Source organism: Elgaria multicarinata, chromosome 4 (genome assembly GCF_023053635.1).
Source record: "Elgaria multicarinata webbii isolate HBS135686 ecotype San Diego chromosome 4, rElgMul1.1.pri, whole genome shotgun sequence".
Taxonomy (NCBI): Eukaryota; Metazoa; Chordata; class Lepidosauria; order Squamata; family Anguidae; genus Elgaria; species Elgaria multicarinata.
In genome coordinates, this window is record NC_086174.1 from 114,894,431 (window position 1) to 114,915,306 (window position 20,876).

Here is a 20,876-nt window from a genome sequence, read left to right on the forward strand (position 1 = left end):
CTCCCGCTGTTGTGTATATGCTTGACTTTTTTATGCTCCCTCCTTTGACATTTTAATTTTGTTGGATCTGCGTGGCAATCCCCAGGAAATATGGCTGTGGTGATAACACTGTATAAAAAATGTAATTGATGTAAACAAAATTTTCCTAAGTATGTTTGCACGAGCATGAATGCGCCGTGATGTGTTTCTTTTTCTTTTTTTTCTTTTTTCTTTTAACATGATTACATTAGGTAATTATAATGCATGAGTGCAGTTAGGAAAATCGTATGTCTCAGGACCTATCCTCATCCATATTGTCAAAAGTGTAATCAGTTTAAAATACTTTGCCGTGTTTCCCTTGATATAAGCAGGAAGCTGAAGCAATCATGCTGTCAATTAGGGCTTAAGTTAGACTTTTCAATGACTAGAGAGATTTGGCAAGGGTGGTGGTGGGGGGACTCCAAGGGATATGTTTTGCATTTCCATCTTTTACATTACTAATATTTTGCCATGTGTCTTTACTGCCACCTTGTGGCTTCGGTGTGCAGAAGGACACCTGCCGTCCATTGCACAGAGCAGTTCATCGCCTTCTGTTATAATGCAAACTACAACATATGCTTCGACTGTGTGAAATAACATTTGAGTTTAAAATGCCTCACTACTAGTTGGCTTAAGCACATTCCTTTTAATAGCAGCTGTAAACCTACAATAATCCACTACAACTTAATAAATACCTACAGTTGATGAACAATTAATCTCTGGGAGGGAGGGCACAGGAATGAATGAGAAATTGTGCTAGAAGCACTCATTATTTATTAGGATCTCAGATATTAAATGGCGAAGTGATTAACCAGCACGTAGCTAGAAATGAAATTAAGCAGAGATGAATCTTGGCTTATCTTTCATGTGCTTTTAGGACATACTGGCTCTTCATCACACTGAAATTTGAAACTTCCAGGACATGACTTGGTAATTCTGGATCTTATACAGGATCCTTAGCAGTTAAAAGGATCTGTGACCACCCTAATTGTGCTTACAAACAGGATATTAGAGGCACACTGAGCCCCAGTGTAATCTCACTTGCAGTGGGTTGCCATTGGATCTGGGTAGCAGGGATAGAATCCAGCTGAAGACCTATTTTAAGTAGACCTATTGAAATGAATGGGACTTAAGTAGGACTTTAGTTGAATTCTATTTTAGGGCTCCAAGTCCCACCTCTGCTAAGAAATCATTGAATAATTCACTGTCTCTCATTGCCCATTTTTACTAACTGCAAGCTGGGTATAGTCACAACCTAGCTCAGAGGATAATTGTCAGTGGAAATGTAATAAAAGCTATAAAACACTTTGCAAATCAAAGATGCTTTATGAAGTATAAACAGCTCTTGTAATACAGGATATATGTAGGTTTTCAAATTTTGAACTGTGATTGCATGTCGATATAAAATAAGATGATTTGAAGAGAAAAACTCACTTGAAGAATTCTATCACGAATTACATTTTCCCAAAGAACAGATTGCTGTGGAAAATCTGTTAGTTCTAAGTGCTATTGGGCATGTGCCTTCCTTCAGAGTCACACTGCATCATGGTTTTTATAGTCTTGAAACTACACAAAACATTGTTTCACATGTGCATTTGGGTCAAGATCATACTGCATTGAGGGCTTTCAAGTCCTAAAACCTTTCTTCTGACTTGGAATAGAAGTGAATTGTGACAGTAAGTGTTCATAACTTTAAATTTGTTCTCTGCATGATGTGATCCTCAGAGCCAAAAGTTTAAAAATAAATGGTGGTCCTTTCCACATCAGGGCCCTTTAGTGCTGCTCTTGTACCATCAACCTAGAATGGGAATTCAAGTCGTGCTTCTGTGTAGCACTTGAAATTGTACAATGCCCACCATCCGCATGGGGAAAGATCAGAGCTGTTTTTACTCAGAAGTCAATTCCATTACTACATTGCCATAATCGAAGCTTGAGGTTAGAAGTATCTGTGCCACAGTTGCAATTTAGTGGGAATCCCATGTGATTCATAAAATAATAATTGAGGAACATGAGAAGGGCCTTGCTGGATCAAACGAATGGTCCATCTGGTCAGGTATCCTATTTCCCAATCACATGCCTCCAAGAAGCCCCCAAGCAGATATAAATGCAGCAGCCCTTTCACTCAGCTGCCATCAGCATCTGGAATTCAGTGTTGTGCTGCCTCCATACATGGATATTCCATAAGGCAATCATGTTGACTAATAGATCTGTTATCTGCCATAATCCCCCTTTCAAGCTACATTATGGCAGGATCTACACTACTCCTTTGTACCGGGTTTATAAAAGTACTGACAACTGTTGGACCCTGGACACATTCCATATACCGTTTTCAAACCACTTTCAAAGTGTCATATCCTGCTTGGTGTAGATCTTGCCAAAGTGTGTGTGTTGTTGTCACCTAGATTGCAGTGACTAACCACAGCATGGAAACTACAGCAATTATTTTGGTAGGGGGGAAACCCCTGTTATGGCAAGTTGAGCAACCATACAATAATTATTTTCATTTATTAATCATTTTTCATTAGTCACATAGAAGAGAAAGGCTGTACTTGACACATAAATCCGATCTTCCTTAGAGATTTTGTGGCATGCTGCAGCCTTTCTGTGGTTATCTCTGGAGGAGGAGAAATAAACTCATTTTCAAATGCAACTGAGATTTATACTAGAAATATGTGCCAGAGGCACAAAAATGCCTTAAAACATCAAAACAAGCTGAAAGCGTAAAAGTACAACCGTTAAGTTTTGCCTTGGGCATCTGAAGAGAGAGATTATTAGTGACCATTGATTGCCATTGTCACTGTTTTTAACATAAGATCAGGCCAGTGATTTATGGTATCTTATAGTATGTGGCTAATTATGAAAAAATACAGCTTAGAAATGTCTTGAGGGTGAGGCAATACCATTGGATTAATCATTGTTCTTTCTCATTTGATCTGCTTGATGTCTTGTTTGGATGAATGAGTCTATCTCCTGAGTAAATATTCCAGAACTCTGCCCAATATTTAAGGAGAGACAATATGATGTAGTGGTTAGAGTGTTGGACTGGAACTTAGGAGTTCTGGGTTCTAGTCCCCACTCAGCCATGAAGCTCATTGGGTGACTCTGAACCAGTCACTGACTCTCAGCTTAGTCTACCTCACAGGATTGTTGTGAGAATAAAATGCATAGGAGGAGGACTATGTAAGCTGCCTTAGATTCCTTACAAGGGGAAAAAGATGAGATATGATTGTAATAATAATAATAATAATAAATAATAATAATAATAATAATAATAATAATAATGTAAATTGTAAGGAACATGTTTCTACATCAGTTGCAGACACCACAAGCACAAATATTTATACACGGTAAAATGTACAATTCTCCATAAAAGTTCAACATGTCTTATTATGCATATCTTCACATAAGTGCAATGAGTGGAGAATTCATATTACTTATCATAGAAAAAATAAAATATTCAACTGGTAGTAGCAACTTTATTCTACTACCGTAAGAGACCATGGGTCTACAGAACTATCCATGTATTTTTGATCAGTATGATGTCTACCAAATGTCTAACTATGTTGGCCTAATAAGTTCCTTGATAGGAGACAAACACACTTAGTGTGTGTGTGTGTGTAGAGGTAATAGCTGTAAGTGTGTGGCAGTGGAAGAAAGACCAATTGGTTTGTCTTTTCTTTTCTCTCTGGTAATATGATGGAGCTTATGCATTTGGAGGACAGCTCTACTCTTGCTGACATGAAGCCAATTGTCTGCTATTTTGCATCCTCACAATTGGGTGAAGTAGTAAGTGCAATCACTGAAGATTAGGGAAGAGAAAGTAGGCTGTGATTAGGAGCTGCAGTGGCAACAAAACATAGCGACGGTCATCAATTTGGATGGCTTTAAAAGGGGTCAGACAAATTCCTGGAGAAGTCTACCAATGGCTACTAGTCCCGATGGCTATCTGCTATCTGCAATATCAGAAGCAGTATGCCAATGTATACCAGTGGCTGGGGAATATGGGCAGGAGGGTGCTGTTGCACTCATGTCTGGCTTGTGGGTTTCCTGTGGGCAGCAGGTTGGCCACAATGAACAGAATGCTAGACTAGATGGAGCCTTGGTCTGGTCCGGCATGGCTCTGCTTATGTGCTGATGTACTTCTCAGAGTGAATTCTTATTCAGGTCAAAGTAGCTGGTCATGGCAGCTGTCTTCTCCCTCAAGGCATCACAGCCCAGGCTGCAAAGGTTTTAGGAGGGAGTGGGGTAGGATTTTGCCTCCACATTAATACATTTTGAGTTTTTCAAGACTTGGACATTCCTGCCTTCCAGTCTGAACTGAGGCTTTGGCAGCTTTGAGTAGCACTAGTAGCCAGTTAAAGAACACCACTAAATCTATGCCATCTGTATTACATATCAATCCCACTCACCCCTAAGACATAGAAGACAGCTGGTCCCTAAAGGTTACTTCCACAAGTCTTTTCACTGTATGCAGGGAAGGAGGGAGATCAAGCAATGGGGAAGTTAGTGTCAGGCTCTGGTGAGGCTCTTGAACAGCATACACAGCATTCACATGGCCTCCAGGCTTAATTTTTTCCTGAGGGAAATGAAGATGGGAAGGCTAAAGACAAGGAAGCCAAGAGCCATTAAGTGCTAGAACAATCTATGACAGCATCTCCACCCTAGAGCAAGGGAAGGAGGAGCCAGGCATTTCAGGTACTGAAGAGACTCTGATAAGTGGGCTTCCTCAGCATAGACCCATAGCTCAGTGGTTCATGAGGCCCTGTGGCACCAATCGCTTTTATTGGCTTAAAGCTCATTTGTGGTGATTTTCTTCTGGTTCCCCTTTGCACATCTTTAGAGTGCATGGGCTGGGACCATTGTGGAGTAGTACGGATGATTGTTCTAATGTCTGGGTCTTGAGTCCCTCAGAGAAGATAGGCTGCAGGAGTGGGAACATTCCCTTAACAATCTGATCCTAAAACTGGGATGGTCCAGTAATACACCACTGGTTCCATAGTCAAAAATACCAGTGCCATGCCCTGACCTGTTCCAAGTGCAAGAAATACAAGAGGATTGTGGGTCTCCCTACTTGAATGGCTTTCCCCTCATTTTGGCAGGGTAGGGTGGGGGATAGATGTTCTGTGTTTTCTGTTCCTCATGCAGATCAGCTTTCTCCACTGAGTTGAATGGGGACTCCTAAATCTGCAAGAGATTCATGTGTGCATCTGAGCACAGATGAATCTCTTGAAATGTTCACATTAGGTTGCCAGGCGCAAATGTTAAGTGGAATTCCAAAATGAAGCATGTTGAGAAGGAATGTTTTCACCAAATTGAGTGCTCATTTTAATTAAGCTCTTACCCATTATGCTCTCACATTTGACAACCACTGAAATAATAATGAGCACTCTTGTGGGTTCCCCCCTTCAGAAAATAATAATTTAAAAACAATTATGTGAAATCCATCCTTTGGGAGTGGATTTTTATTGTCGATAACGTCTGTAGCATTTACCCCCAGATTTTATCACAGTAAAAACGAATTCTCAACAACGTATTGAACATTCCTTGTATATATTTTACAAATTCCCTTAACCTTGTGTCCTTCGTTATCTCCGAAGCTCAATACTAGAGTATACATTAATAGCATTCTTCACGAGTTGTGATAACTCTATCGCAGTTTAATCTTGATGCTCAGAGGTACAGCTCTTCATTTTGCATTCGATTTCTATTCCCCCTGTAGACCAAGGAAGGGGAAATGTCTGTCTAGAGAATTCACTATCATTCAACACTGATGTTACTTGTTCAACAATTACCTACACAAGGGAAAGTATATGTCATACGCAGTTAGCACTTTACAATTTATCAGGGTCTGTAAAAATTTCCTTCCTGCCCTCACTGTCTCTTTGTGTATACATTTTAAATGCTCAAAGAGCAAGCATTAGACAAGTCGTTAAAAAGGGAAAGCTTTGTTTAAAAAAGAAAGAAAGGTACATCTTGGATCTCCTTTGGAAAGTCCATATAACTGTCTTGGGCTTTCCAAGACAGAGTCCCTGGGGGTGTCTTCATGACATTCCTTGAAAACTCTGTGCTTTCCCTCCCCTGGGGTGGGATTGGGTAATCAAGGAGGGAGTGTAGGGTTTCTGGGGGGACATCCGGGGACCGGAGCCGCCCCTGCCCTCTTACTGGTGGAAGGTGACCAATCACAGGTCGCCTTCCACCAGGCACTGCCCGGCCACGCCTCCGCTGCAACTCCAGAGCGAGGCTTTGGGGCTGTCTTAATGCCAGCTTGCGCGTTTTCTCCTCACCCTGGAGAAAAAAAGTTGGGGCAAGTCCCCGACTTTTTTCTCCACCGCTTCGGTGGAAATCTCCGGGGTGGGTGTGCGATTGCAAGGGTGGCGTATAAGTGATGCCTTGCCACCACGCATCCAACTTGGAGCTTTCCGAGAGTATAGACAGACCCCCAGTTCATACACTTGATCACAAACACACACATACACCATTTACATTTGCTTTTTGGAGTATGTGGGGCTACTGGTGAGCTCACAAGCTAAATTAGATCACATGGAGGAGCTGACGTTATGACCCAAGACCTCCACGTGTTGTTGTTGTTTCTGTTGTTGTTTTTGTTGTTGTTGTTGTTGTTATTATTATTATTATTATTATTATTATTTCTTACCCGCCTCTCTCCCTGGATCGAAGCGAGGAACAACATCAAATAAAGAAATTCTATAAAATATATAAAACTGATTAAAAACATATAAAACTAATACATTATTAAAATAACCGCCAGATATCTTAAAATTTGAGTGATTAGGCCTGCCGGAAGAGATCAATCTTTGTATTCTGTTTTTTTAAATTCAGTTTGGCCATTATAGACTCCAGGCATTGGTGCTGGTTCGTACAGACAGTGCATTCATCCATACTCCCCTGAGGAGGGTGGCCAGGTGTCCTACCTTACAGAGGACAGTCCTCTGTTTTGAAGAGATACTAGAGGACAATCCTCTGTTTGAAGGTGTTCTTTATTTCATGGGCTACTCAGTCCAAGTCTGGATTGGAGTACAAAGAACCATATGGAAGGAGAGCAGCACAGGCCTTGAAGTTCCTTCCCATCCACATTTAGCAGGAGACTGAGCAGACACACAAATCACCTAGGCAGACCTTTCGACTATGTTGAGATGTCTTGCATTTCTATTTTAATTATAACAATTATTTTTAAAATTTGCTTCTATAATTATAAATTAGCATATGCAAATACTATGCAAATTTGTGCCCTCTGCTTTGGTGATGCATTTCCTCTTCTGACCGCCCTACCTCTGGACCGTGAGCCAGCTGACAGCTCTGCACTTGTTCATTAGTGCTCTTGTGGGCCAGATGAACCAGGTCTGACTTGCAGAATAAAACTCTCATGCTAGCAGTGCATTTTTATAACATTGCCTGTTAACATCCTAAACAATAATGAGTTCTTCTGCTTCCTTCCAGCTATATGTTGCCTTTTGGCAGTCCTGAAGGTTACTGCCGGATTGAAATGACTGCAAACGAAAATTCTCCTGTACGTCAGGGAATCTCTGTGCCGCATCAACTGACTCAGGTGAACTTGCAAAGCAGAACCCAGTGACTAATACTAGCACAGCTATTTTAATTTCCCTCATAAGGCACGAGTGACATGATTGACTAACTTCACACTTTTTAAATTAAATGAAGCAAACCTGTTAGTTCTCATTTTGGATGTAATGTATCAGGAATTCTCTTTCATATCGCCTTGGAATTAATAATAATGCTCTTGTACAACTTCTGTTGATTTTAGTGGGATTTGTCTGGTAGAAGTTTCTGGTGGTTGTCTGCAGATGCTTGGCCTGTTCAGCCAGCACTTCAGGCTCTGTGGTTAGCGAAACTGTGGTTCTCTGGGGTTAGCACTAACCACAAGCTGTGCTGTCGCACACGACACTTTAAGCCATGGTTAGAGCTGCTAACCCTGCTGCAGACGGTCCAACTGTTGTTAGTGAGTGAGCAGGGTTTAGCAAAACGCATCGCATAAGACACCTGAAACCCTGCTGCTTAACCAAAAGCCTTCACTAGCAAGGTTTAAGATGTCTTATGAACAGGGCCACTGTTTCAGCAGCTTCAACTTGGACATGATGTGTTGTTCCACCCATACAATCTCTGAGTTGCTTACATAAATTTAGAAACTGAACATAGCCCATGTGTGAAGCATGTGCCAAGGTTAAATGACTCTGTATGAGATAAAACCACAGGGTTGAATCACAAGACAAATTTCTGTATTGCTTTTCCTCCATTTCCCTCATGAAAATATACCCAATAGACAGCTGCACTGGTTGTTAATGGGTTTGTTTTTTCCTGTAATCCTTCTCAGGTTACCTTTGGGCCAATATTCCTTGGAAATGTCCCTGATCACATTAAGATCCATCCAAGCTCGGGGAGGATTTATGGCTTCAGAGGCTGCATTAGAGAGTTCCAAGTGAACAACAAAGAACTGTTCATCATAGACGAGGCCTTGGGAGGAAAGAACATCGAGAACTGCAATGTTCCTGTGTGTGACCACCACCCATGCCGCAACGGGGGCACTTGCACTAGGTAGGGCACCCATTTTATTGATTGTATTTGTCAATGTGCCATCATTGCTAAACAGGTTCCTTTCATAAAATCATTGTGTGTAGGTGCTTCATTTTTATTTTTTTATTTTAATTATTTACTTGACTTGCAGCATTGCTATAACAAAATGAGTACAGTTGATATCTCTTGCTTTCTTTTCTTCCTTCCTTTCTTTTTTATTTATTTATTTATTTAAGGATTTTTATGCCGCCATTCAGCCAAAAAAGGCTCTCACGGCAGCTTACAAAAGTATTTCTTGACAGTCCCTGCCCACAGGCTTACAATCTAAAAGACATGACACAAAAGGAAAGGGGATTGGGAGGGAGGAGGAGGAGGGGGGAAAGGAAAGCAAATTCAGGCACTACAATCTTAGTTGGAAAGTTCAGCAGTTACAGTTGACAGCAGGAGGGAGGGGGAGCTACTCCTCCACTTTGAAAATATATTATCTCAAAGTGGGAAAAATATTATCCAAATACTCTAAATAATAATACATCCAGGGAGCAATCCTATGACCCCTGGACAGCATTGCGGGGAACATAGGATTTTTCAGTTTTCTAGCTCTGGGCTCAGAGACTGCACTCTGAGTTTGGAACCAGGAAACCATGCTTCCCCGCTCCCTCATAGGGCATGTCTAGACGATGCCTTATCCCGGGGATCATGGGGATCATCCATTTTCCCGGGATTATGAGATGGCTTTCAGCCGGTTTTTCCCACGGTTTCAGGATCGTCCCGAGACTGTGGGACATGTGGTTGGCCATCCAGGTTTCATCCTGGCTCCCCGCAATTAACCAGGCACAGGGCACTGAGCTCTTCAAGCACTCTGTACCCCTCGGGGGTGGGGAGGGGAGCAGGGTTGGGGCTTTTTTAAAAAAAAAACTTTTGTACTGGAGCACAAGTGTGCTCCAGGTCCTTTTCTTTAAAAATAAATGGCAGGCGCAACATCTGGTAAGGCATCACAAGAAATCCCAGAACTTCTGGGACTTCTCGCAATTGCCCATGCCAACCTCACCGCAGGCGCAGCACAGCTACTGAAGACAGAAAAGGACTCTACAGGCAGTGTGCGGGGCTAGGGAAAGAAAGCAGCTGATCGGCAGGCCCAGGAGACAAGAGGGGCATGACGAGGCAGGGCAGCGTGGGTGAGCAATCGAGTGGCTGCTACTGCTCCTTGATTCTGCTGGCTGGCTGCAGGACCAAGCAGCAGCAGACCCTTTGGAGGGCGAGGGCGCCGCTCTTCCCATCCTCCACCACCTGCTGCACCTGCTTCCTACTACTTCATGGTAGGGCCAGCCCTGAAGGAGAGGAGGAGCCAAAAGTTGCTTGTCTCCTAGCTGAGCAGATGGAGAAGCCCTTTTTTTCATCTGTTGCCGCCAAGTTGAATATGAGGTGTTTTTTTGTTATTAAGAGAGAGAGAGAGAGAGAGAGAGATTTCAACCTGAGCCTTCTGAAGTATTAACTACAAGGAGCTGACTCTGGTTTCACTCATTCCCAGTGGAGCTGAAATCAGGGAGTTCACTAAGATGCCTTTACCTTTAATGACTGGGAGCTGTTCTTTTATTCATATACACCATGATACAGCCACTTCATGTGAGATTAAGGTTAATCCCAGTCCAACTGATGCCAGGTGGGAATTGCTGAGTGCAGCAATTAGAGCAAGACTATGCGGTGAACTTTAATACAATCTATTTGTCTCACACATGACAGGATATTTTAAAAGTCACCAAGAGACAATGCATTTAATACAGTCGAGGATTTGAAGATCTTAGCATGTCCAGTTGCTGATTTCCTACTGTAAAAAGAAAGAAAGAAAAAGACATAGAGCCTTATTTAATCAACATTTTTGCCGCATAAAAATAAATAACTCTTTTGACTAGACTTGCAAAACTGAAATAGTTCAGATTGCTCTAAAAAGTTGCTGGTTAATAGCATTTTTAAAAATCCTTCTCTTCATTACTTGGTGATACTGGGATATTGGAGAACCTTCCTAGAGATTTCATCTCTGAAAAACACCACAGTCTGTTAAATTAGTAATCAAACCACAAGGTAGAAACTCGGTTCTCCATCTTATAGTTTATGATAAGACCACTAGGAGATAAAGCATTGCACTGAAAGCTCTAATATTTTGCTTCACTGCAGGCAGAAGCCAAAAAGGCTAAAGCTCATGACACCAGCACAGAAACACAGTGGCTCTGAATGACTTAACGTTAAAAGTTTCAACCAGCTTTCCAAGTTGCTTGTAAAGTACAGTATAAGAACCCTGTTCAAGAGTTCCTTTCCCCCATACAAGAACTCGGGGGTCAATCTACATATTGGCGTCAGTAGGAGCTTTAATTCCATCTTTCTTTATCAGCTGCACAGGAGGGGGGAAATTTGAGGAGGGAAGGATTAACGTAATTTACAGTTTACCCCTCAGTTACTGTCAGTGGTGGGAAGAACCCAGGCTAAGAGATTGAGCGTCTCTACATGAACAATTTATTGCACGCTTGTGATTGGCCACTCACAGAAGTTTACTGGTCCTTTACATGACACTGTCAAATTCCAGCTCATCGCTCGCACTTTCCAAAGATGTCCATGGCTTAATTTGAAATGGAAATAAACTAATACCAAAAAGACCCGTTTTCTGTTTCAGTGTGAAAAGAAGAAATCCCGCTATAAGTTGAGGCAGACCACAGTACCATCTTGTGGCTGTTTAAGTGAAACCTATAGAACTCGTGGATAAAGGGGGAAAGGGGGAGTGGGGAAGGGAAGTGTATGTAAAGGGAGCACATTGTGATTGTTGGACCAAAACAGAAGCAGAACGCCATGGTAAAGTTGTGGGGGTTTCCCTGGTGAGAAGAGGGCTAACATTTTTATTTTTGTGTGTGCTTTCTATGCAATATTTATTTATTTAGATATTTATGTACCACTAAATATAATAAAAGCACTAAGCAGTTTACATATAAATATTAAAATCAAATTTAAAATACAATATTAAAAACACTTCCAATTACATCAAGAGCAATACAAGGAGAAGTAAGATGGAGTAGCATGATTAATTTAATTACAAGCTTGGGAAAGCCTGGATGAACAGCTGCATTTTCAGGAGAAAGATGCCCCGTTTTCTGCCTCCCAAACTGCACAAGACAGGGTTTCCAGTTGGTGGAAGCTGCTACCGTGAAGGCCCACCATCAAGGTATTATGTGGCAACATTCCTTAGTTTTGGAAGGACCAGATCTCCTCTGAAGATCTTAAGGGAAAGCCATCAGCTAGATATACTGGGAGGTGTTTTCATGGCACCGAATTGACACCTCATTCTCCCAAAACCCCACACTTTGCTCCTGTGGGGTTTTGCCTGATATTCCCTATGCCGTGGAGCAAGTGCAGGGTTTATGGCTGTCATCTGCCCCCTCCTTGAGACAGGGTGATGAGGAGGAAGCAGCAGCTGGTGGGATATTATTATTATTATTTTAGCAGGAGAAGGCAGCAGCAGCTCTGGGGAGCTCTTCTCCCCATGGGCATTCAGGTGTCCATTCTGCTCACTGGCCAACCCCCCTCCCTCTGCCCGGTTGGATGGTGACCAATTAGGGGTCACCATCCACCAGGAATGCCTCCTGAGGAACTCCAGAATGGCTTCTGAGTGAGAACAGACCATCAGAAGAGCTGGGCTGCCCTCGCTCTGGCTGGAAAAGTCAGAGTAAGTCCCCGACTTTCAGCCATGCATTTTCGGCACTCTGCCCCAGGGTGGCTTCGAATCTGCGGCTGCATCATCTAACTGATGCCACACAGATCCGGCGCCAACTCGGGGCAAAGAAGACATCATGACAGCCCCCAGTCCCAAGTTGCTTAGGGCTTTGTGTGACAATAACCTTAACATGGCTTAGTATCTAATAGGCGGCCAGTGCAGTTCTTTTAGCACATACCTTATGTAAGCATACTGGGTGTCCCATGAGCACCCTAGCTGCTGCATTCTGAACTAGGCACAAGGGCAGTGCCACATAGAGCACATTATAGTAGTCTAATCATGAGGTTACCAGTACACGGATCACTGTGGCTAGGCTAGGCCTATCCAGGAACAGGCGTAGCTGGCATACCAACCAAAGTTGGTGTTGAACGCTCCAGGCCACCAAGGTCACCTGGGCTTCTAGTGACAAAGATGGATTCAGGAGGACTCACAAACTACCTACCTGCTCCTTCAGAGGATGTGCAGCTGTTACGGATTAGGAACTTTGAGCTCTCTGTCTGTAGTTCAGTACTTTGGGAGCATTTAGCTACCTGCCTACCACCTAATAGCAGGTAAAATACATCTAAACAAAGCATACACCTAGAATTGTTTCGTGGGTTGTATAATTACTGGCATATAATTATACCAGTATTGTATAATTATCCAATATAATTACTAACAGTAATTATAATACAGGAATCTTTGAATTCCTTTCTTCCTTTTATTGATACAAATATAAGTTTCCAGTTCAAATCGAAGTAGTGTAGTATTTAAAAGCAATTAAAACTATATTTCTTAGGCATTTTTTGCTGTTACAAAAGAGAGCATTGCAGAGTCCATTTTGCTTACCAAGACTTCTCAATAAAGATAGATGTCTGGCAGTATCACAAGCAAGGATTTTCAAGAAGCTATCAGATCATATTTATGCAGTTTCTACAATGCTACTTCACTGCCAGTATGTCAATACTAATTGCTGTTTCATAAATCTAAGTTCACAATCTTGACTTCTAAAAGAATATTCGATGATCAAAGTACACATACAAAAACTTAAGCATATACTTTTCAAGTTAGATACAATTAATTTTGTTATATGTCTTGGCAGAGCAATTTCTCATTCAAAGTTTACTAATTAAACCTAAGTGCATAATTTTTCTAGACATCTATGTATGTGATTTAATGTTTCTACCTTACAAAATATTTTTTGCTCATTAATTAATAAGTGAAATCTTTATGTTCCCTCTGACCCTGAATAATACAGTTTGATGTCTCTCCATTTTTCACATAACCTTTTTCATCTCTGGTGATGGGGTTATAATTTAGCATATTATCCAAACTGCTTTGCCAGTTACATTTTGATATCAGTTACCTAACGTTCATTGTGAACTCACTTTGTATCCTCTCTAGTGGTGCCAGTTACTTTATTATCTATTATTTATTTAATTATCTGGATTCCTGCTTACTTCCTATGCAACATGCTTAATTGCCTGGGGCTTGCAGTTCCAAGACAAGCAGCTTTTGCCGTTTTAGGGGTGTGGGGAGAGGGAATAATCACTTTCTCCACCAACCTTTTGTGGCAGATCCATGACACAACACCATCCAGAATACCCCAGATCTCCTGACAATCACTCCCAATAGATATTAAATAACATTGGTGGCAAGATGATGCCCTGTGGTACCCACCTTTCAGCTGCTGTGGGGCCGAGGAGAAGTCACCCAATGCTATTTCCTGGAACTGACCCCACAAGTACAAGTCAAGTCACTGCAGAACAGTGCCTCCAACTCCCAACTTATGGAGGCAGTCCAGAAGGATATTGTGGTCAATAACCACATAGGTAGGGAGGGTGCGGTGTCCAACTACCACCAACTAATGAACTGTAGGGGGAGGTACAAAGGAGATCTGGGGGGGATGTGCATCTCAACGGAAGAACAGCAATACGCTGCTGTGCACAAGAGGAGAGGTGTAAAGACGAATGAAACATAAAAGCACAAAGGTGTAAGATCAAGCTTTTACACGCTATGGAAATGAGGGTGGATAATTCGAGGGTAAACCAGGGCAAACGTGCAGGTGTGATGGAGCTCTCTATGTCAGCAGTGTGCATTCCTGGGGACATCTGGCACTCAAAGGGAAATTCTCCATATCAGCAAGAGTTTCCAAGGGAAGCTAGCTACATTACAGCAGGCTGTGGATTGGAGAGTCGGGAAGGAGTTCTCCATGCAGGTGAGTTAGTAGACCTGTGTGAGCATTCAAACCTCACACAATTAGAATTGTGTGAGGAGGGAATGTGAGGTCATGTCCCCACCCTCCATGCATTAGAGGAGGAAGGGCTGAAGCAGGGGGCCTGTTTCACATAGGCTGGCTCCCCATGTGATTTAGAACCTTGTGTAATAAGGCACCGAAGTTGGAGAGAGAACATCCCATGCAGAGCAACCCTTCCCCCTGCAATGTGAGGTGGATGGCAAACGGAGTGAGCAGGGCCTCTCTCCCCTTTGCCTGATTCTCATTGTGTGCAGAAATGAACACTTGCATAGGGCTAGAGTGTAAGCTGCCATGGTTAAAGAAAACCCAGACTGAAATCTTTGCTCAGGCATGAAACTCATTGGGTAGCCTTAGGAAGTTGCTGTCTCTCAGAGTTAATAATAATAATAATAATAATAAATGTATTTCTTACCCGCCTCTCCTTTTAGATCGAGGCGGGGAACAACATTAGAACAGGAATCAATACATCTTAAAAATTCATGATTTAACATTGATCTGGATAGGCCTGCCGGAAAAGGCTAGTCTTTAAAGCTGCCTTAAAATCACACATAGAGTTAATATTAAAATGAACTTGCCCGTACATTGCCCTGAGCTCTTAGGAAAAAGAGTAGGATACAAATGTATAGATAAATAAATTAAATGATCTCCCTACACTGTGGATTGGCTCACATGTAACACCGAGCCATGGTCTGGTGCCCTGGGAACAAGCTCTATGCTAAAAGTCCCCTCCTCCACTTCTGCACGCTGCTTAATTATTTCCTAGTTTTTAATTTGCCCTTAGTGCCCTGCAAACCAAGATAGCAAACCAGGTGGCATTACAAATTAACTGATCCTGTGAATGCACTCCAGACCCATTAAAATCCATAGCACTTCAGTGGGGAAAGGGCTGTACCCAAAGGGTTGAAATGCTTCCAAGCTGTTCTGTGTTGAGTGATTTTTTTGCTCTGAGAAGCTACTTAGTCCACCTATTGAGAGGTGAAATATCCTGGTACTCTTACAGTGTGAAGATTTTTTTAAGGACAGTGGTTATCCGATCAAAATAGGCCACACTTTCATCCAGGTTTAGCAATAATTAAACTGAGAGATCAGTGCTGTAAAAACAATTCATAAAATTACTATACTGGTGATTGTGACAAACCCACAGTGGTAGATGAATAGATTTGTTTCTAACAAATCTATTGTTAGATTTGTGCCCCACGAACGAGGTGCGCTACGGGCGAGAGGCGGCCCCCTTCCGGCCGCGCTCCGCTCCCGAGACGGACGGCTCTCCTCACCGCGCCGGGCGGGAAATCCTGACAAACCCAACATCTCAGAAGAGTCGGGTTTTCTAAGGCTTATTTTGTGATGCTAAAACTGGGGAAAGGAGCGGGAGGTGGCTCATGTCATCAAAATGACCAGCAAACATCCGTGAGTGGCCAATCATGAGCGTGCTATAAATCGCTCATTTAAAGAAGCTCTTTGCATCAGGAGTCTTTCTGGAGGATCAATTTATAGTCTATAGCACAACAAATGTGTATTACCTCCAAGGAAGCTCTTCATTCTTGGTAACATAATGGGCTTTTGAAGAACTTGCTGCTGCTTTATATATATATATATAAAAATGCCTCCTCCCCCATACACATCGTTTATCTTTGTAAATATGCAGATATTACAAAAACACCAAATGTCTCCAACACTCTTCTTCTTCCAAGAAAAAATTGACCTTGTAGCAGCTGTTCTTGGAACTTCTTACTGGTTAGAGAAGTGGGGAGTGTGAAAAAGTGAGTTACCCCCCCCCACACACACACACACACCCAGCATTCCAATCACAATTACAGATGGACAAGCATTTGTGAGTTCAATTTAGAATGTGTTTGACTTCGACAAGTTAATTTAGACTGGATTCAGTTTAGGTCCGAATTAACTGATTTAGTTCATCTTGATTCAGTTCAGGGCTAGGAGAGGCTCCTGCTCCCAAACCCTGACCATGAGACCCACCCACTTCCCATTCCCATTTAAGCTTACCTGGTGACAGAAGCCATGTCGGGGACTTGCAAGCTCTAAGAATGTTGGGGATCAGGGTAACTGCATCTCCCATGGTTCTTGGTAGCCCTGGGCAATGCACATACATCCCTAGCAGACAGCATCCAGAGTCATGAAGATCAACAACAGTCGATGCAGTTTCCAGGATCCCTGACATTACAAGTAGGAGCTACATTAGCTATAGTTCCATGTAGCCCTAGATGGATCCCCAATTGTGATGCCTCCTTTTGACTGCCACTGGAGCATTTTAGGTAGAAAGGACCAGTTAACAGGAGGCAGGGCTTATGGCAGACTGAGCCTATTACAAGACAGGACACAACTTTGGAAGGTGTTGGGCTTGACTTTCAATTAGCTGGCGGGAGTTCCAGGCTGAAAGAGTTTGATGCCAAATTCCCTTGGCAGCATTGCTAATCACAATATACTGTTACTGGATTTGTGCTACTCTTTCTCAGCTAACAGAGCCACTGCAACTTGGAATGCTGTCTGAATCATGACTGCAAAACAGCTGCACCCCCACCCTGGAAATTTGGAAATCCTGTAATGACAATGGACAGAAATCACATACACACAGAGAAATTTTGCACCATGTCATGTCACCTTAATGCCAGCACCAGTGTCAAAGCAAAGTATGAGGGAGACCTTATCAGTTTCACTGGTGGCACTGAGGGCAAGCCTAGATGAAGGCTTATCCCATGGTTAGCCCCGGGATCATCCCTGTGCATCCACATGACGCACAGGAGATCCCAGGGTCAGGGAGAGATGATCCCTCCCTTTCCCCAGGATAAGCGGGACGGCTTTAATCCCAATTTTTCCAGTGGTCTCAGGATCGTCCCGAGACTGTGGGATGTGTGGGCAGCTGTTCCAGTTTCTTCCCGGCTCCTCACGAGTAAACATGAGGAGCCGGAAACCAGGCATGGGGCACCGAGCTCCTCTGGAGCTCCGTGCCCATCAGGAGTGAGGGGGAGGGGAATTTCTTTTATTTTAAAGGCCTACCTTTTCTATGGAGTGCTTAAGCACTCGTTTTTGATTTAAAAAATAATCCAAAATGGCGGGCGCAACGTCCTCTTCCTCCTGGGACATTGCATGCCGCATGTGGACTGAGGAGGAGGATCTCGCGATCACTATATCGTGAGATCCTTCCCCCTCTGCCGGTGGGTCTAGCCATGGCCTGAGTTTTTAGTCATTGTTTTGAAACTTTACCTGGACTTAGCTAAGGTAAAACCATCTAGGGTCTTCTCCAGACTGCCTTACGAGAGATTCCCCTGAGAGTCTCCTCTTTGAAGACCAAACACTCCCCCTCTCATGCATGCAAAGACACATTGAGGAGCCCTCAAAATGACAGGCAGGACAGCTGCATGGCCATTCTCCCCACCCCCAGGCGATTTCATCACATGTGAAATAGATATTGCCCTCTCACATTTGATTCAGGACTTGCAAGACTATACTGCAAAGGCCAGAGGCACTCTTTGAACAGATTGTTTGGATAAGTCCTGATTTAAATTGATTGGCCTATCTTGGTATTTCAACAAAGCTATTTTTGCAGCTTATCTTGCCAAGTTAACCTTTGCTGTATTTACAGAGGTGGGAAAGAAATTATTCAACTGTAACTAACAGAAAATGCCTTGGGCAGCATGTGATACATTTGTATATTCAGATCAAAATCCCAGATAGGTCTAGAGAACAGAGAAGAGTACAGCCCTCTCCCTTTCTCCCTTCTGTCCAGTTGAGTTTGGTCTACCTGATCAATCCTGAAACAAAAATAGAATTGTTGACTGCATTGTGTTCTGTAGAACTAGCCACCAAAGCCTTCTGGGACATAAATGTATATACAATCAAGCCCCAAACCAGAGAGCTTTGGCTATTGGGCGGTATATTAAAAATGTAATAAATAAATAAATAAACAAACTGACAAGCGGTTCTGTATCACTGTAATGCCCAAAATACATTAAACACACAACAAACCCGTACTTCTCCATGAAAAGAAAAATCAAAAATCCACAGTTGGACAATGCCTATTTTTGTGAAATTTGGGTTGTTACTAATAAAGCTCTTGCCCAACTGCGAATGTACTGTACGTATGAGGCTCAAATTACACATCCTGGGCGAGGAAGAAGAAGCGAGGCTCTGGTGCTAGTATCAACATTAAAACTGGCTTTAATGTAGTATTTTTAAAAAGTTTTTCTTGACAATGTATCGAAGATGCGCTTGACATTTCAGATTGCTGAGAATCCTTCTTCAGGAGCTAAAATAGTTTAAATTGATATACTTATTAAAATGTACCTTAAATTGTACAACATAGCATATATCAAACGACATAGACAAACCCTAAGAATATAGAACATCTTGAAAGCATTTCTATTGTCTCTTTCCACGACCATTGGAACTCTAGTTTTTGTAACATAGTTTTTACCTGAATTATGTTCACACTGATACATACATATCTTCAAGTCGCACATTCACTTTTTAAGAGAAAAAACTCTATGTGAAGTCACTTTTAACAATCAAAGAACACATGACCATGGCAAACCTGCACCTTTAAATACAGGCCTGCCTCTTTCAGTGGTGAAAGTGTGTCTGAACGGGACAAAGGGGTGCCAGGGTGGGCTGATGAACTCTCCCGCTACCTGCAACACTTGCCCCTGAAACACACTACTTCAGGTGATATTGCCCCAACTGGATCCCAATAACAGAAGTGAACCCAGGGCAGGATCTACACTACTGCTTTAAAATGGTTTATAACAGTAGTGACAATGGTTGAGGTCCAGGACACTTTACAGGTACAGTTTTCAAACTGTTTTCAAAGTGTCATATCCTGCTTGGTGTAGGTCTGGCCCAGGTGGGAGAAACGTGTTTAGAGTGAGGGGGTATATGGGGGAAACCATGGGCAGAAAGATGGTTCACAGCACCACCTGCTCCATGGTTATTAGTGCAATTCTATCACATTTACTTAGAAGTAAGTCCTATTGTATTCAGTGAACCTGTTGGGAGGACACACTAAGCCAAGGTGGTTAAGCATTTTGATCTAAACATTATGGCTTAGTGTGTCCTGTGATCCATGAGTTAGTGTGTCATGTGAACCATTCCTAACTATGGTGGCTACATAATCACAGTTTAAACACACTCACTAATCCTTTGCTGAAAAAAAGATTAGCAGCCCAACCATGGCTTAGTGTGTTGTCTGAACAGACCCTTAGGGTCTTACTCCCAAGTAAATGTGCATAGGATTTTGCCTGAGTCACTCAACTTATACTTGAAAGACATAGAACTGGTATTATTACATCTAGTTTGGGCTCCTGATAAATGAGTTAAAGGAACATGCTAATACTCAAGAGGCAACTGCTTTAAAACAGTTTATAACAGTAGTGACAACTGTTGGGGCCCAGAACATACTCCTTATACAGTTTTCAAACCGTTTTCAAAGTGTCAGGTCCTGCTTGGTGTAGATCTGGCCTAAGTGTAAACAACACAGGTAATAAGCCATGACTTATAGCTTCATCCGACGAGCATTTTAATGCACGCTCTTTATTGGGCATTCACGAAATACTTACATGATATCGTCCGCCTCTTGCACGTCTTGCGCCCCTTCTGGCAGAAGACACGCAAGCAAAAAGAACCAGTAAAAGTCCGGTTGGAGCTCTCCCCTACCTGATTATGGTGCTAATTACTTCCTGTTTTCAGGAAGCGATGAATGAATTCGTTGAATGAAGCTTGTAGTTTGGCTTCTAAAATATTTTGAAGTTTCTGAACTGAGGATCTCTGGCCTAATCTACACCAAGCAGGATATTGCACTATGAAAGCAGTATATAAAAGGCAGGAGCCACACCAAGCAGGATATAGTGGTATGAAAGCGGTATATGGTATGTGTCAATGGGCCCCAACAGTTGTCAGTGCACTTCAATACCACTATAAAGCAGTAGTGTGGCTCCTGTCTCTTTCTTACCACTTTCATAGTGCAATATCCTGCTTGGTGTAGATTAGGCCATTGTCACAGAGACATTTTGTTAGCGTGTCTTGTTTCTTTTGGTCTTAATTGAGCTTTCATAGCATAGTAAGGAGAAAATGCTTCAAATTAGGTAGGAAAAATACCAGCATTGTGTATATTGCTATGCCTGAGAGATCTCTTTTCAATGAGAATGTGGATCACTTTTGGAACAAAACATATTTGGGGGTGGGGGCTGGAGAGACGTAAATGACAGAAATATTCTCTAAAGGCAGAGCATTATCCATTATTATGCGCCCAATTATCAACACTAATATTGTGTTCTATGCACTTCCAATGTTTGAAAATTCACT

General features: G+C 42.4%; 1 protein-coding gene across 1 annotated transcript in view; it reads left to right on the top strand.

Annotated features, from left to right (window-relative positions):
• Positions 1-20,876, top strand: part of LOC134398220 (protein eyes shut homolog) — a 614,610-nt gene that overhangs the window by 512,055 nt on the left and 81,679 nt on the right. The window contains exons 27-28 of the mRNA XM_063125472.1: positions 7,477-7,585; positions 8,369-8,589. Of these exons, the coding sequence (XP_062981542.1) occupies positions 7,477-7,585; positions 8,369-8,589 (330 nt within the window). The remainder of the gene's footprint in view (positions 1-7,476; positions 7,586-8,368; positions 8,590-20,876) is intronic.